Raw genomic sequence first — 15,339 nt, 5'->3', positions numbered from 1 at the left:
CATGGCGCAAAGTTGCAGTGGCGGTGTTTGGTGTCGTCGAGCCAGTTGGTCTGCGTTCATTGTGCGGCCCAGCAGGGGTAGCGGGACGCTTCACTTGCTCTGCAGCCTCCTCAGAATCCGTGGCTGGAAGTCTCTCATCTCTGTAGCACGTCAGTCACGGATCTGTCGAGTCACAAGATCAGCTTACCCGTCATTTATCAAAGTGGTCGGGTCGCCGTTGAGTGCTTGGCTCATGCGATCAAACATTGTGGCGGCTTTGCCAGCCATGCTGCCAAGCGTGCCAAACAAACCGGATGACTTGGGCTTGACATGCTTGCTTTTGGGTAAAGCACTTCTGTCGAGGCTGCATTGTAACGCTTCACGGGCTGGCGAAGGGCTCTTACGAGTGAGCTCCCCGTCAGACATATGGAGCAATGGCGCTCTGCTGCTGTGGGACTGCATGGTTGGCGAACATCCGTGTCTCATCAATCTGAACTTGTTGCAGGAATCATGTCCTCAAGGCATGCAGCATAAGCGTCGTGGCAGTAAACATTGAGAGAGTGCAAGAAGGTAGAGAAGTCAAGCATGGAGGTAACAGCATCGTGCTTGTCTTACCTATGTACCTCAGAGGAGGGGTCTGTCCCAATGAGCGACCGGTAAGAGCATCAGCCGAGTACCGTCAGGTTAACAGCGGTGGTCGCAGGTCACAGCTCTGTCACCCAGATGCAGAAGGCCAGACGCTGTCCTGTCGGTGGATCTTCCCGGCAGTCTGCATGTACATGTGCGTGTGCGTGCAGGCGGTCATGACGTCGCCGCACAAACGTAGACATCTCGTATTGAGTGGCATTGGAGATGGCGTTCCTGGAGAGACGCTGCGGTCCATGTTCATTCTGCTGACGGAGCCCGTGAAGTCAACTTTACCCTGTCCTCTCAGAGACGACAATCGCAGTCAAGCGCCATTGTGAGGGAGAGATGTATCAACCTGCTCGTCGGCAAGATGAACCGTCACAGCTTCTCTCATATACATCCAAGCACCCACACTCTACCTTTACGTTCTCGCTGAATTCTGGACAGTCACCAACATATAATCACACAATGTTCCGCAGTAGGAAGCGATGGTCGAGGTTCATCGGAGTCGAGCCCGCGGGAAAGGGCGGCAAAACCCCGGCGCGCAGTAATACGACCTTCTCATTGGCCAAGCAGCTCCAGCGTCCATCGCTTGACCTGCCTTCACAGCAACGCGAGCAGGAGAGTCTCCGCGAAACGGGAGAAACAGCAACAGCACCAGCACCAGCACCAGCAACAACACCACCACCACCACCACCACCTCAGGCGCGAACTGCGCGTCGCCCGCTTGCCAAGTTCGCACATCGGCCGAGAAGTCGTGTAGGATATTGGCGTCGAGTCTTTTCCGGCTTCTTGCGTGGTGTTGACTTCTCGGGTTTCCTTGACGGTACGAAAGCAAATATGGCTTCTCTCTTCGACCGCATCACGCCGAGGGATCCGGCGCCAACAAACACCGGCGCAAGCGGCAGCAATCTATTTGGAAACCTTGGAGCTGCATCGACGCAGGCGTCAGGCAGCAATCTCTTCGGCACCGCATCCACGCAACCGTCTGGCGCGAGTCTGTTTCAGCCAGCAACAACTCCTACCGCTGGCAGCAGTTTGTTCGGCGGTGCGACATCTCAAGCCGCGCCATCTGGCAACAGCTTGTTCGGGAACACTGCAAATACCACCTCAGGAACAAGTCTCTTCGGGAACAATGCCGCACAACAACCGGCTACTGGTGCCAGCTTGTTCGGCAACACCAACAACAATGCTAGTAAACCTGCCGAGCCAGGTGCCTCACTGTTCGGCGGTGCAGGCCAGAGCAAGCCCTTCCAGCCCGCAACGTCACTCTTCTCCAACAATAACACCAATACCAACACCAACACCCAACAACCTCAGCAGACCGGCTCTAGCTCCGTCTTCGGCAACAACATCTTGCCGTCGCAGTCACTCCAGCAAGCAAGTGCCTTCGACCGCCCCATAAACCCCAACGCGCCTCCTGCGCAGCCCGCCTACTTCCAAGCATTGCTCGACAAAGGCAGTAAGAGGATGGCGGACGATAACGCCGGCCTGCCGCAGCTACAGTACAGCTTGCAGGACATCCAGCGCAAAGCGCGTAACATCGGACAAGGCAGCCCCTCAAGAAACCTTGCCAAAGCTGCAAACAGCACACGCTCGCAGTACATACTCTCCGCTTCAGGCGTCAACGTCAGCAATTCACTCCGCGACATTGAGGAGCTCATGGACACCACTACTGCCGCGCGACCGGCACCGCAGATGGATATGCCAGATTATGGCTCGACGTCCGGTGTCAAGGGCTTCCTCGACCGCTATCATCGCAATAACTTTGAGCAGTCAATCGAGCGTCACTTGCAGGAAGCCAAGGATGACTTTGACAGGATGGTGGACGAACAGCTGCATATGGACAAGGTCGATTGGGAGAAGTTCCACAACCGCATCTACGTGCATTTCGGGCTGAAAAAGCCAGAAGAGATCGACGATGATGCGGCGGACGGAGCTCTGGCAAGCAGCGGCGGCTTTGGACGCTCGCGTCGCAGCAAGTTCGGCGGCAGCTCTACCCTCCGGCAATCATTCGGCCTGCCAAACGCGACCAAGTCCGTCATTGGCACGACCAGCGTTCAAGGCATGCGCCAGAGTACCTTCAGCGACGTTGCGGACCGTCTGCCGGCCGACGGTCTACGACCCGCTCCGGAAGACCGCAAGCAACGGGCTAAGCAAGACAAGTACTCCGGCAAAGTCAAGGATCTCAACGTCGCTCGGATTCAGGAGAAAGCATACCCAATCTTATCAAGCTTCTGCGAGGTAGAAACCGAACCTTCCAACGACGATACAACCATGCTCATCAATGCGTACAAAGCACTTATATCGATCACAGGCGAGGACGCCAGCAAAGACAACCTCTCCGAACCCGGCGTCATAAAAGAACGTCAATACGCCCGCGACTACCTGGACGAGACACCGGGCTCCAAACCCCAAACTGCCGTCCGCAAGCGCATAATCAACGGCTCGCGTGCTTTCCTCGAAAACCTCTTCCACACCCAGCTCGAAGCGACCGTGGCTAGAAGCCCGCGCGAAGCGAACGTAGGCGGCGTCCCCACCGCCGTGGCCAAAGCGAAAGGGTACGTCCGCGTTCGCGCCGCGCGCAAAGAATTGGGTCCGGATATCGAGATCTTGCAAGAAATCAACGGCGACTATTGCTGGGCTGTGCTGTTCTACATGCTCCGTAGCGGCTTGCTGCAGGAATCCGTGCAATATGTTGATGAGAATGCGGGGGCGTTCAGACAGATTGACCGCAAATTTGCGGGATACTTGCGTGCTTATGTTAACAGTGCTGAGCGCCGCCTTCCGCCTGAGTTGCAGACGGCGATCAGTAATGAGTACTCTGCCCGTCAGCGCTTGGCTCCGGAGGATTCGATCGATCCGTATCGCATGATGTGTTACAAGGTGATTGGGCGCTGTGATCTGGCGAAACGAAACCTGGACAATATCACGACTGACATGTTTGACTGGTTATGGCTGCAATTCGCGCTTGCGAGGGACTACAACCGTCAAGACGAATTCCAGCACGAAGCGTTCGGCCTCGTTGAACTACAGCAGTCCATCAAAGAAATCGGAGACAGGTACTTCGGCCCCAGCAGCGAAATCGCCAACGCCCCGACAACATTCTTCTTCATGGAAGTCCTCGCCGGCATGTTCGAGAAGGCCATCGCAGATCTCTACCCGCACAACTACGTCTCCGCCACCCACTTCGCCATCGCGCTCGATTTCTACGGTCTGCTAAGAGTCAGCAGCGACTTGAGCAACGACGACTTACTCAGCCGAACGACGCGCGACCAAGCGCAGATCGCATTCGGTAGTATGGTAGGCTTATATACGCGCGACTTCCGCACCGCAAACTCCACCGCCGCAGTCGACTACCTAACCCTCATCTGCCTCAACGCCGACTTACCCGGTGACATGGGCAGAACGCAACGGGACCTCTGCCACGAAGCGCTCGTAGAAGTTACCCTCGAAACCCGCGAATTCGCACAACTCCTCGGCGATATCCGCTCCGATGGTCAACGCATCAAAGGCGCTATCGAGCAGCGGCTGAAACTGATCAAACTAGACAATGAACGGGAGTTTATGAAGACCATCACCCTCGTCGCCGCACGCACGGCGGAAGAACAAAGTCGCGTCACGGATGCTGCGTTGCTCTTCCATCTTGCCGAAGACTACGATAAAGTGCTTGAGGTGATCAATCAGGCCGTTTCCGTCTACATCACGACGGAGCTGGGCGATCAACCGGCTCGTTTGACGCCTCTGAAACCGCGCGGACAACAGCAGGGTCAAGAACGGGATGAGCGACTCAGCAGTTTGAGCTTGACAGCTATCGACGACCCTGCCGAACTGGCGATGAGTATGCGACAGCTGTATATGAGCCACGACGTCTATCGGACGAAATGCAAGGCGGATAACCTGGAGATCACGGAGCGACTTATCGCTCTCGCCCGAGCTCGCGCGCTGCTGGAGCAGGGGAAGTGGGCGGAGGTTATTGACGTGCGTACCCCACTAACGTCCTCCTGCCCCTACCATCCTCAAGCAAACACTGACACGACCATGCTCCAGACAATCTCCCAAACCAACCTCCTCCCCACCACCACTTCCGGCGACACCTCCGCCATCCGCGCCCAAGTCCTCGCTTTCTCCTCCTACCCCGCCGTCCTCGCCCGCACAATCGGACACATCATGCTCTGGAGCGTCGTAGCGTGCAGCAACCAAGTCGCCCACCTCAAGCAAGCGGAATTCGAGACGGGCGTGCAAAGGGCCACGATTGGTCGGTGCGTGCAGATGGCCAAGGATGTCGTCGTTTTCGCCGGCTTGATCCGGTATCGCTTGCCGGGCAGGGTTTGGGAGGGCTTGGCGAGGGTTGCGGGGGAGATGGGGGAGTTTTAGTGTGTAGTGGAAGATGAGAGGGATGGGAGGGTATGATGAGGGAATGGGGGACAGGTGGGCTTGTATGGTACGGTATGCTTACAGGCTTACTCCGGTTGGGTGGGTTAGGCTTCGAATGTGCGTGGATTGGTAGCAGGCGACTTGCGCGCGCTTGCTGTTTTGCTAAGCATGGCGGTTGTGCTGTAGAATGGCGATGGATTGGGAGCATCGGCGGGCTGCAGTAGGCACGAAACCATCTGTCACAATATCTCAAAATATTGTCGTCTGGGACTCGTTGATGGTTTGAACAAACGTGACAAACTTCCCGATTCTGTCAAAGCTGAGAGAAACGTGAATATGCCTGCGAAAATTGAAAGACAAGCGACCCATGCATGTTTGTCGATGCACAATCACGGTAGCGGCGACATCTGCTTTCTTCGCATGCACCTCAAAGCGCTTTGAGTTTCACATCACATGAGTATACATCATTGCCACCGCTGCCATCCCCACCACCTCGCACAACCCGTGCGACAAGCCCCAGAAGCACCACCAAATCCTCCATCATGTCTTCACCAGGCTACTGGCCCGCTTCTCCCGCCTTTGGCGAGACTCTGCAGAATGTCGCCTGGCATTCGGGAGGGCAAGCATGGGGCCCTAACGTCGAACCCAAACGCACCTTCCCCGTCGAAACACCCTACATAACCTGGCTCCCCGACCGAAAAGGCTGGTACCAAGGCCGCGAACGCCTCCGCAACTTCACCCCAAACTACTACTTCACCCGCCCGCACGACGGAAAACGTCCCGGCTTCGTTGGTCGGCTCACCGACGCACTGAAAGGTGAAGGCGGCGATGTCTTCGTGACGAGCAGCGGCGATAAGAGGACATTATTGCGTGATCGACCGCAAAGGTGGGAGTGGGGAGGCTGGGGATTGAATCCGTACGAGCTGTGGGAGAAACGGACGTTTGATCGGGATTGGCGGCCGCAGGATGAGATGAAGGCGGTTAATCACCCCTTCACGGCGGGTAGGAAGAGTGTGCCGTTGTATAACTTCAAGTCGCGCCAATTTGAGAGTGAGCAGGAGGTGAGGAAGCATCCGTGGGAGGTGTGGACGAATGCGCAGTGGCCGCAGAGGGGGGAAAGGGGTGGGTCGGCGGCGTGGAATGTGAGGGACTTGAATGGGCAGTGGTGGTCGCGTATTCATCCTTCCGCGAGGATCTACCCGGGAGCTCGGCCACGACCGTGAGGTAAGGATGGCGATCAGTTTCACAAGGTGGTGAATGGTAGGGTGGTGGTTTCGATGATGGTCAGGTTCAGTCTTGCGCCCATCCGTACTTCGAAATATCAGCTGCACGGCTCAGATCGCCGTCTTCCTTTACACTCTCATTGCTTCGTGTCAGCAGCTGTTGCGTTTGGTCAGAGCTCCATTCCTTTCGAAACCGATCCAGGTCATCTGTCGATTGCAAAGCCGCTTTCTTGACGCTCGCAAACATTCCACCCTGGCTTGCATCTTTCTGCAGCAGAGGCGCAACAATAGTGGGTAGTACTGAACGTAACCCATCAAGCTATGTAAGTGTTAGTCGGATGGCCGCTGATAATCTTGGCAGATGGACAAACCTGCTGTTGCAATCGCTCAAGGTGTGCCAAAGCGTCGTGATACTGCTGCTCATTCCACGTCTCACTGGACATGTCACCTTATAGAGTCTGCTTAGCTTCAAGATGGCGTGGGTAGTGGAGACGCAAATGCAAGTGCAACTGTTCTGTTTGGAGATGTGTTGTAGACTTAGAAGTGGCGCTCACGGCGGCAAAAGCCGACTTCACTCACTGGTTGGAAGCAAACAGCAGAAGGTTACCAATCACCAATGACACCGGTTGTAAGCATGGTTCAGGATGAGTGTAACATTAGTCGTGCATATAAGGAGTTCGGCAATTGTCCTTGGCCTCTACATGGAACTGCTATCAATGACAGCATCTCGATAAGTTGACTCGGCTTCAGTCACCCACGATATGACCTTCGCCGCCGATGGTCTTCCCCACTGATGTCGCTAAGGTATCTCAGTGTGGATACGAGCATAACCCCAACACCAGCATCTTTCTCCAGCAATCATCGATCGCTAAGGAGCCTGCACGCTAGGCGGCGAAGGCGAATGAGTCAAGAGCTTCCCGTAGTGCAAGCACTCCCGCATATCCATCCCTTTCAGGTTTCGCTCCTCTAGTCGGGGTTGAAGGAACCTTAATCGGGAAGACTCAGGAAAGGATATATTGGTTCCGGAGCAACTCTGTCTCTGGGCATGAGTCAGCCGAGATGTTGCCTTGCAACGTGAAATCCTCCTGACAGGCGCCGGATGGTTCGCCAAAAGCTAGATGCTCTTCGGAGGCTTGCCTCACGACAACGCTGAAGTCGTCACCAAGATTGATCGTGTGATCTGTGTCGATATGGTTCGATCCTGCCCCGGAAACCCGTAAACTTGGTTCCTGAGGAAAGTCATCGCTCAGAGCCTACAAGCCATACTAGGGCCGATAGCTCTGCGCGCCGCCACGCCTCATGCGATCCGAGTATAAACGGCCCTCCTCGCGGAACCTGCCTGGCCCACCGCCACCGCGTCCATACCTATTGTCTCTATTGTCAAAGCCGTACCTTCCGTCCTGGAACTCTGGCTCAGCACGTCGTGGCTCTCTCGGGTAGCCGCTCTGTTGCTGTCGGCCTGCAGGCCCGCTTGGAGGAGGACGGGCCTCTCTTCTCCGCTCCTCGCGCTGCCGGTCCTCGATCGCACGTGCGTCTGCGTGTTCGTCGACTTCCATTGCTACATCACCGGTTGTGTCGACGACGAACGATGGCTCCTCTGGTTGAGGCTGCTCCTGGCGTCTGAACTTGGTATCCGAATACGGTGCGACACCGTTTTCGCTGTGCATGTGGACGTAGAGGGTGCAGCCGTCGGCCTTGCAGCATAGTGTCAGCAGTCTCCGCATCACAATGATAGAGTTTCCGTACCTTCTTCCCATTGAACGTCTCTATCACCTTCTCCGCACCCAGCCTCTCCGGAAAGCTCATCTCCGCAATGACAGAAGGTTGACTTGTGATAAGCTTGCAGTAGCTCATCATCCCACCCACACTCTGCATCACGCTCTCAATATCTGCCGCCGTGGTGCCTAATAGGAAGCCTTCAGCTCTGACCACAAACTCTCCTCTCGCAGCTCCACGAATGCTAAGTCCAGGGTCGCCGTTCGCTTCTTGGCGGCCGTTCATCTCTTGCCGCGGGACGTGACCATTGCTCTTAGCATCGCTGGGTGGGTCGGACGAGGAGATGACGATCGGATTGCGTGCGGGTGAGGGTCGGTAATTGTCTGCTGCTACGGGCGGTCTGCTCAAGTGGAGGGGCGTCCGCGAGTTGCGGGCTGGAGGTGCGCTTGATCGTGGTATTGATGCACTTCTCTACGTATCATGTTAGCCGAAGTCTGTGTTGAACAACAAAGTAATGGCCTTACCTTCACCACACCCGCCCGGCTCGCTAGTGTTCCTGCTACTGACATGGGCGGTCTGGGAGTGCTCGTGCGCCTGCCTGCGCCCAACATCTGGTCCACCAGCTTCTGCGGGTTTGTTCCGAGCATGTTTTGTGCGAGCTGTGCATTGCGCTCTTTGCGACCTTCAAGGAGTCAGTACCGTTTATGGCCTCTAAGCCTATGGTCATGCACATACTGGCTTGCAAAGCGTCGTCCAGCGAGATAGCCATCTTAGTCTTGTTGTCGCCCATCCTGGTGCTTACAGCTCGCAAGAGGACACGGGAGGTGACACAGTGTAATAGCGCACACCCAGACGCTCGCCAACTAAGAGTATTGCTCGCCCAAGATACTGTAGGACACACGATCTGTAAAGGCGCGTCGTTTCATACAGCGAGCTTTACGGAGCGCGGCCCGCTCCGAGGCAACCCTTAAATTGAGACAAAGAAGGGAGCTTCCGACTGAAGTGAGTTAAACATCCCCATCGAGACTCGTCCCCTGCCATCTAAGAAGGACCTAACCTAGTTGCCACCACGGTCATGCTTTCAAAAGCAAGCAAGTGCTTTCCAGGCAAGCAAAGCTCCTCTGGAAACACCACGCTCTCAGAAGTCCCAGTCCCAATCCCATTCGCCCTCAGCTCCATTCATGATAGTGCGGATCTCTTCCGTCGCTTGCTTGCTGTCCCAATTTGTGTCTGTCGTTCCAGGCATACCAATGTCACACATAAGCCAGTCATCTCCCGTTGTGTGATCCGACGAAGGAGCAGGCTCCCCTGTCGCAGGAATGTTGTCGGCGTCCCAGTAAACCACCCAGTCGTCATCAATCTCGGTGAGCTTGTCAACACCAACAAGATCCGGTACTTCATCAAGACCGCAGTCTGAAATGCCACAATCGACGCACCAGCATTCCTTCGCGTGACCCATTTTGAGGAAAGCAGCCACGTCGATGACGCTTGCAGCAGGAGAGTCCGGCAGTGAAGGCAGGGTGAACAGCTCTTGCTCGCTCTGGAAGTGAGCGTCCGAACTCTCCAAGCTGTAACAACCACCGTCCGCCTCCTGCTCTACAACGCATTCCACGGGCAAGATATCAGCCAGGATAATGCTGTGGCTGACTGACGAAGGCGTAGGGTACTGCAGTGCAGCGTGGCTCACTCTGCGAGGCGAAGGGCTTGCCAAAGGCTCGCCGAAGCCTGCATCGACCATGAGCTCGTTGAGACCGAAAGGTGGACTTGGCAACGGCACAATACGGTGGCAGGAGTCGTGCAAAGCCGGGTGCTCGTCTGCATAAGGAGAAAGCATGATGTCATTGGAGTAGCCGGTGAGACTGTTGGCATGAATGTAAGGCACCTCTCTGCCGTCAAGCTCTGCAGGTTCTTGCTGACTGTTGATAAACTCTTCCCAAGCGCGGAAGTACCTGTCGCTGTCCTGGCAGTTCTCCATGATTGCGACCGGTGTACGGACGGTGTTGTATACCAAATCTGTTGGGTGCGCAAGATTCTCGCTTCGGAGGGCTGCGGAGGATCGGTACAGACTCGCTACAGGCGCACCAGACTCGGTAAGATCCATGTCACCCATACCGCCAGCGAGGATGTGCCAGAGATTTGCAGCCGTTGGGACAGCAGGAGACGTAGTCACTTGATCATCCGGCTTCTCGAGCACAGCAATTTTGTCTGCTGGGCGATCGTTGACCAACATGCTAGTCTTGGCAACGGCAGCGTGCGTAGGTGGGACTGGGGGCACCGCTTCCGGAAGATTGCATTCCGAGGCATGCAGGTTGCAGCCTGTTGAGGGCAGCTTGATTCTAGGCCTGGTCGGAGATGGCAATGGTGGAAAAAAGCGTGACTGCTTGGGCTTCAGATCAAGCTTCCTGCGCCAAAGCTGAAGCTCCTGCGAAATACTTGGCTTATTCTCAATTACCCTATCCACCGGCTCTGGCAGCGCGGATAGGTCGTAAAAGCCGGGAAGATGGTTGAGGTTCTTGCAGTCATGGAGCAGTGACGGCAAGGCAGGGCACCAGCTAGGCAGTGAAAGTGGCGTGAGCGGTGGCGAAGGACTACGGCGAACTGCTGCGAGCTCCGTGAAGCTCGTTGGGTCGAAAGGCTGGAAGTCCAGCTTAGGTAGTCGAGGATGTGGCAGGAGCAGAGGCTGGACGCGAGGCTTTGGTGGAATCGTTAGGGTAATCACCGGCGGTGGAGGTGAGTGACTCGGCGAGCTCTGTGGCGGAGTCGGAAACGGGTTGCCTATGCCAATGGCAGCCTCAATGTCATGTGCAAGCTGCTCATCCAGCTTCTGAGCAGCCTTTCTTCTGCCTCGGCGAGCGTCACGGCGTCGTTTCGCTGCCTTCGTACCCCTGCTATTGCGAGAGCGGCGATGATGGCTGGGTACAGGGAAGTCTCTGCTAGCCATCGACTCCGCGGGCGGCGTTGCAAGGACGGAGAATCGATTGTCTAGTACGGTCAGACTTCTTCGCTACGATCATTGTATGAGTACAGGACGCACGGGAGGGCTGAGCAGGTATGTGGATGCCCAGGTCAAGTGGCGGCTCCCAAACGCCGTCACCGAACGGTGCAGAGCTCTGGAAGGTATAGGTCGGCTGACCCAGATACTGCGCATGCCGTGAGTGTCTCTGCCACAAGGGCACATGGGTCGGTGCGGTGTTGTGGTTACGAAGCATGTCGACGAGTCAGCTCTGTATGATGAGTAGAGCCTCTTAATAGCAATAGGTTGAATAGTGGCAAGCTCAGATGGGCAAAGAAGGACTTAGGTCAATATGCAAGTCTTGTTAGGAGACAAGATGAGAAGGGAGAGTTTAGTGATGCAACGACATTCTCGGTAGCAAGGTGTGACTCTGGGGTGCCTAACCAGGGGAGGTGCGCTTCGGAATGCCGAGAATGAGAAGTAATAATTTTTGGGTCATGGAAGACACTTCAGACCGTTGACTGGCAGGAAACATCCGTATCCTGGCGCAGGTTGGCATGAGGGTGTTGGTAAGTTGAGCCCACCTGCAGAGTTGCAAAAGCTGTACAGGAATGGACGACCTGAACCGGAAGGCACGAAAGAGCAGGACATACGAGCGTCGATTCTGGTCTCCGCCACACCAAGCTTTTTAATGTTGCCGTAATGATACTCCACCCTGGCTCGGGTACTGTTGGGACATTCGACATGCTAAGCTTCTAATCTTCAGAAGTTCTTAACCCAACTCATAGAGCAAAGGCATCGCCCTCGACGTCTCTGAGCTCCGGCTAAACTGCCGTGGTTTTGCGTGGAGGCCACAAACACGCGAAGGCGAAGACGACGGGGCTCAGATCGAGAGCAAACCGAAGCTCATTGGGCTCCAAGTTGTTGGCCGGTGGCCCAAGATCTCGCCGTATCGCCGTATGCTTAATAGGTCAGGTACATCCATATTGAACTTATGGCGGAGCATGGTGGCAGCGAGCGCAGGCTCAGTCGGAGTCCCTGGGCCTGCTGCACACACGTTTACTGTCCTGGAACGGAAGGCACAACATGGAAGAATGACCATAAACCTTTCGCTCCACGGTAGTTGTCAGTTGGAGCATTTGACGTATGCTGCCCGATGCACGCTTCCCAGCGCAATGTCATGGAATGTGGAGGAGATGTTTCGTGCAATATAGATCCATTGATCTGACACTATACTGCATGTGATGCAAATACAAGACTTCTTGGTGGCTTGTGAGAACGACGATCCACATGACCGAGCTTGGAAGTTTCCTCACGATCCCCACACCTGTCTCCGCATTCGCTTCGTCAGTTACCAAACTTACAGACCACCTACAACTTGCACACCTTCTTCTGTCTCGTGCCTTTGACAGTCAAGGCCGGTCGTAGGCGCTCCAGGAGTACAGTCAACATCGATCACTGCAGTCTCCTGGAGACGCTGAATCGCCGTTCGCCCCGAGCCTTTATTAGGACACGTGCGCGTTGCAGCCGACTGAAGCCGAGCTAAGGTTTTCTGACAAAAGGCGACTGAGGCATGTCACCGAACGATGCGTCGAACGGAACGAACGGTGCGGCCGCTCAAGCGAATGGCCGCAAGAGACCCTCTCAAGGCAGGATAGTACCTGCAATACCATTGGCCTTGACCAAGTCTAAGCCTACCAAGTCTCCTCTAAAAGCCGAGGCAGACGCAAGAGCTGGAGCAAATTCGAAGTCGCCGCCAGGGGGCCTTGCGATCAGCGACACCAAGGACGGGGAAGTATCGGCAGCATCGACAACGTTATCGGACCTATCTACAACCCCAGTCATCAGCGATGACCAGACCAACTCCAATGGCGCCGACTCGGCAGCACCAGTGACGAACGGCGTTCAGGTTCACGCGATAGAAACACCTGAGTCGATGGGCAGCGCTCCCACGTCAATATCGGAAGGTGCTACACCCGAAGCTTCCACTGTCAAAACCGCGGACCCATCAGTTGCAGTGACCCCGACTGTAGCGAACGGTGTCCCGTCAGTCAGTCCACCTTCAACCGGCAGATCGACAGAGGCGTCAGATCTACGACGAACCAGGACGGTGTTGCCACCAGCTTTTGTTCCGTCCGTCGCAAGGCAGACACCTGCCTTGGCCGCTGTAAGCACACAGCGCAGCAGTCAGCCACAAATGCCTAGGAGGAATCACCACCCTAGCGCGAGCAATATCGTGTTCGGTGGTCGTGACTCTGCTCCATCTTCTCCAGCACCTCCAATGTCTGCCGAGTCAGCCCAACCGCCACCACGATGGCCAGCACTCAATGCAGCTCAGCCGTCCTCGTTTGTACCCTCGCCCTACCTGCCAAACGGTCACACGCACCATGCATCGGAGTCCTCTGTACAACGTATGCCGCCTCCCAACTTTGTACCCACGCACTCGCAGTGGAGTCGCTCCACCAGCCATGTCCAGCACGGTCATCCCATCTCGCACTCCCAACAGCCTTCTCAATCAAGCTTTCGCTATCCTCCCCGAGAAGTCTTCACACCAGCTGAAGAGCATCCGCCCAACGGTCACTTTCCGCGATCACGTTCCACCTCACAAACGTCCTCGGCAGCCGTCAAGCCTATCGAGGACTTGCAGTCACCGATAGCGCTAGATGGTGTCTCGACTCCGTCTAGCGCTACTTTCCGGGACCCACGAAACGCATTCTTCCCAGGCCCGCCTCAGCTACGACACCATCATCCATATCACGCACCGCCGTCGTCTCACGTGCCACACCCGGACATGGCGCAACGCATGGAGAACGCAGAAGCTTTGCGGCACCACGTACTTTCTCAGTTCGCGCAGCCCGCGCTTTCTGACTGCCACCTCCATATACGAGAAGTGGACTCCGGCGCGCGACAAGATCTTGACGCCCACAAGATGATAGTCAGCCGAAGCACCATGTTACTAGACTTAATCCAATGCAGCGAGCCACCTTCGTCCGCCACGCTGCAAACGCAAGTCAATGTCAGCCTACAAGGCAAGCATGTACGGATCAAGCCTTTCATGGAATGTGTTCAATATCTTTACGGTGGACCGCTGTCTTCATTGAACCACTTCAGGCAATCACAAGTGTCGACGGACGCAAGTGCCACCAACGAGGAGCGTATGGAGAGTGCGCTGCAACTCGTTGCGACGGGCGCTTGGCTGAAACTGTCCAGCGTCTCCGCCAGAGCGATGGGGTTCGCCCTCAACCTTCTGCACTGGGACACCCTCTCACCCGTCCTTGCCTTCGCGCTTGAGGGAGGCCTTGGTCCGAACTGGGCGGTTGACGATGGTCGTGAGATGTCATGCGCTTCCAGTGACGACTCGATGGGCCGTCCAGAAGGCCCAGCCACGCCTACCTACGAGCCGTATGCTTCAGACCTTTTACACCGCTTAATCGATTTTACAGTGCACATGTTTCCACCAAACTTTTACCTCGACGCTTCGGCACCACAGCTGCCAAGCTGCCCACGTCTACCACCTATGCCTCCATCGCACGAAAGTCGACCATCACGGTCGAACCCTTTGCTAAGCCACATTCGGTTCGGCGAGATACCCGCCGAAGACCACAACCGGCCCTCGGCAGTCACGACCACCATCTCCAGCATGCTATTATCCTTACCATTTGCACTTCTTAAATGCATACTAGAGCACCACGACCTTGTTTTTCAGCTGGGCGCAGACACGGTGGCGAGCATTATGCGGCAGGTCGTAGCAGAGCGCGAAGTACGGCGCAAGAGGGTTCTTCAAGCGCGTACATCGGGACCAAGCGATGACGGTGCGGAGGCTCATTTGGTTCATACCCTTTACTTCGAGGAGGAGGTTGAACCTTCGCCTCAGCATAGAGCAGGCTTTCGCCTTGCGAGGAGAAAGAAAGGCATTGATACACCGCCTTCCTCAGGCGCTGCTTCGGAGCAGAGTAAGTGATTTCAAGCAATTCGGCGGCTGCGACATTAAGTCTTCTGAGCGTCATTAGACGGAAAGCATAGCAAGCGGGTGGCGTTCCGGGACGGGAGCACTGATCTGCCAGTGTACATTCGTAACAAGAGTTGGATGAAAAGCGACGTTTTGGATGGGAGGCAGTCCTTTGGATACCCAAGAAAAGGCGTCAGGGACAATTTTGGCTGTCGCATCTTTGGGGTGGCTGTTGATTACAAAGGCGAACAGGAGGTTGGAGAGCCGTGTTGGACAATGTCCATCGTCCACTTATGGCGCATCATGTCGATATGTATGTGCGTACGGTCATGGGCAATGATCATAACCTCCATATTTGCTAGGTCTTTCGGGCAGTCGACTGAGCAAAATCCGCGTTTGTACCACAGTCCAACAGTTCGCTTGGTATCCCAGATTAGCGAGAAGTAGGTCCTGTCAAGATTACCTAGGTAGTTGATCGATATGCCCCTGTACTTCGTGGACGAACAACTCCATCA

The 15,339-nt window shown here is 55.7% G+C and overlaps 7 protein-coding genes across 7 annotated transcripts; 4 read left to right on the top strand and 3 right to left on the bottom strand.

Annotated features, from left to right (window-relative positions):
• Window positions 1-414: 414 nt before the first annotated feature.
• On the top strand, window positions 415-1,083 carry BAUCODRAFT_37979 (uncharacterized protein). The gene has a single exon (XM_007681679.1). The coding sequence runs from the start codon at window positions 597-599 to the stop codon at window positions 942-944; it is 348 nt and encodes a 115-aa protein (XP_007679869.1). The 5' UTR covers window positions 415-596; the 3' UTR covers window positions 945-1,083.
• Window positions 1,084-1,446: 363 nt separating this feature from the next.
• On the top strand, window positions 1,447-4,983 carry BAUCODRAFT_125989 (uncharacterized protein; the record flags this gene model as incomplete). The annotated part of the gene is made up of 2 exons (XM_007682076.1): window positions 1,447-4,587; window positions 4,657-4,983. The coding sequence occupies 2 exons, from the start codon at window positions 1,447-1,449 to the stop codon at window positions 4,981-4,983; spliced, it is 3,468 nt and encodes a 1,155-aa protein (XP_007680266.1).
• Window positions 4,984-5,525: 542 nt separating this feature from the next.
• Window positions 5,526-6,206, top strand: BAUCODRAFT_27346 (uncharacterized protein; the record flags this gene model as incomplete). The annotated part of the gene is made up of 1 exon (XM_007681571.1): window positions 5,526-6,206. One exon carries the CDS (start codon window positions 5,526-5,528, stop codon window positions 6,204-6,206), a length of 681 nt encoding a protein of 226 aa, XP_007679761.1.
• Window positions 6,207-6,273: 67 nt separating this feature from the next.
• BAUCODRAFT_151429 (uncharacterized protein) lies at window positions 6,274-6,649 on the bottom strand (the record flags this gene model as incomplete). Its single annotated transcript, XM_007682075.1, has 2 exons — window positions 6,274-6,525; window positions 6,578-6,649. The coding sequence occupies 2 exons, from the start codon at window positions 6,647-6,649 to the stop codon at window positions 6,274-6,276; spliced, it is 324 nt and encodes a 107-aa protein (XP_007680265.1).
• Window positions 6,650-7,463: 814 nt separating this feature from the next.
• Window positions 7,464-8,738, bottom strand: BAUCODRAFT_37976 (uncharacterized protein). Its single transcript, XM_007681678.1, has 4 exons — window positions 8,658-8,738; window positions 8,447-8,604; window positions 7,953-8,393; window positions 7,464-7,900 (listed from the first exon to the last, which is right to left on the bottom strand). The coding sequence occupies exons 1-4, from the start codon at window positions 8,710-8,712 to the stop codon at window positions 7,472-7,474; spliced, it is 1,083 nt and encodes a 360-aa protein (XP_007679868.1). The 5' UTR covers window positions 8,713-8,738; the 3' UTR covers window positions 7,464-7,471.
• A 253-nt stretch (window positions 8,739-8,991) lies between these two features.
• On the bottom strand, window positions 8,992-9,931 carry BAUCODRAFT_37975 (uncharacterized protein). The gene has a single exon (XM_007681677.1). The coding sequence runs from the start codon at window positions 9,895-9,897 to the stop codon at window positions 9,061-9,063; it is 837 nt and encodes a 278-aa protein (XP_007679867.1). The 5' UTR covers window positions 9,898-9,931; the 3' UTR covers window positions 8,992-9,060.
• A 2,856-nt stretch (window positions 9,932-12,787) lies between these two features.
• Window positions 12,788-14,836, top strand: BAUCODRAFT_50318 (uncharacterized protein; the record flags this gene model as incomplete). The annotated part of the gene is made up of 1 exon (XM_007681708.2): window positions 12,788-14,836. A coding segment is annotated over one exon (2,049 nt), but the record flags the coding sequence as incomplete, so codon positions are not given.
• Between the last annotated feature and the right edge of the window lie 503 nt (window positions 14,837-15,339).

This window comes from Baudoinia panamericana (genome assembly GCF_000338955.1).
Source record: "Baudoinia panamericana UAMH 10762 unplaced genomic scaffold BAUCOscaffold_12, whole genome shotgun sequence".
Classification (NCBI taxonomy): Eukaryota; Fungi; Ascomycota; class Dothideomycetes; order Mycosphaerellales; family Teratosphaeriaceae; genus Baudoinia; species Baudoinia panamericana.
This window is presented reverse-complemented; position numbering and strand designations above follow the sequence as displayed.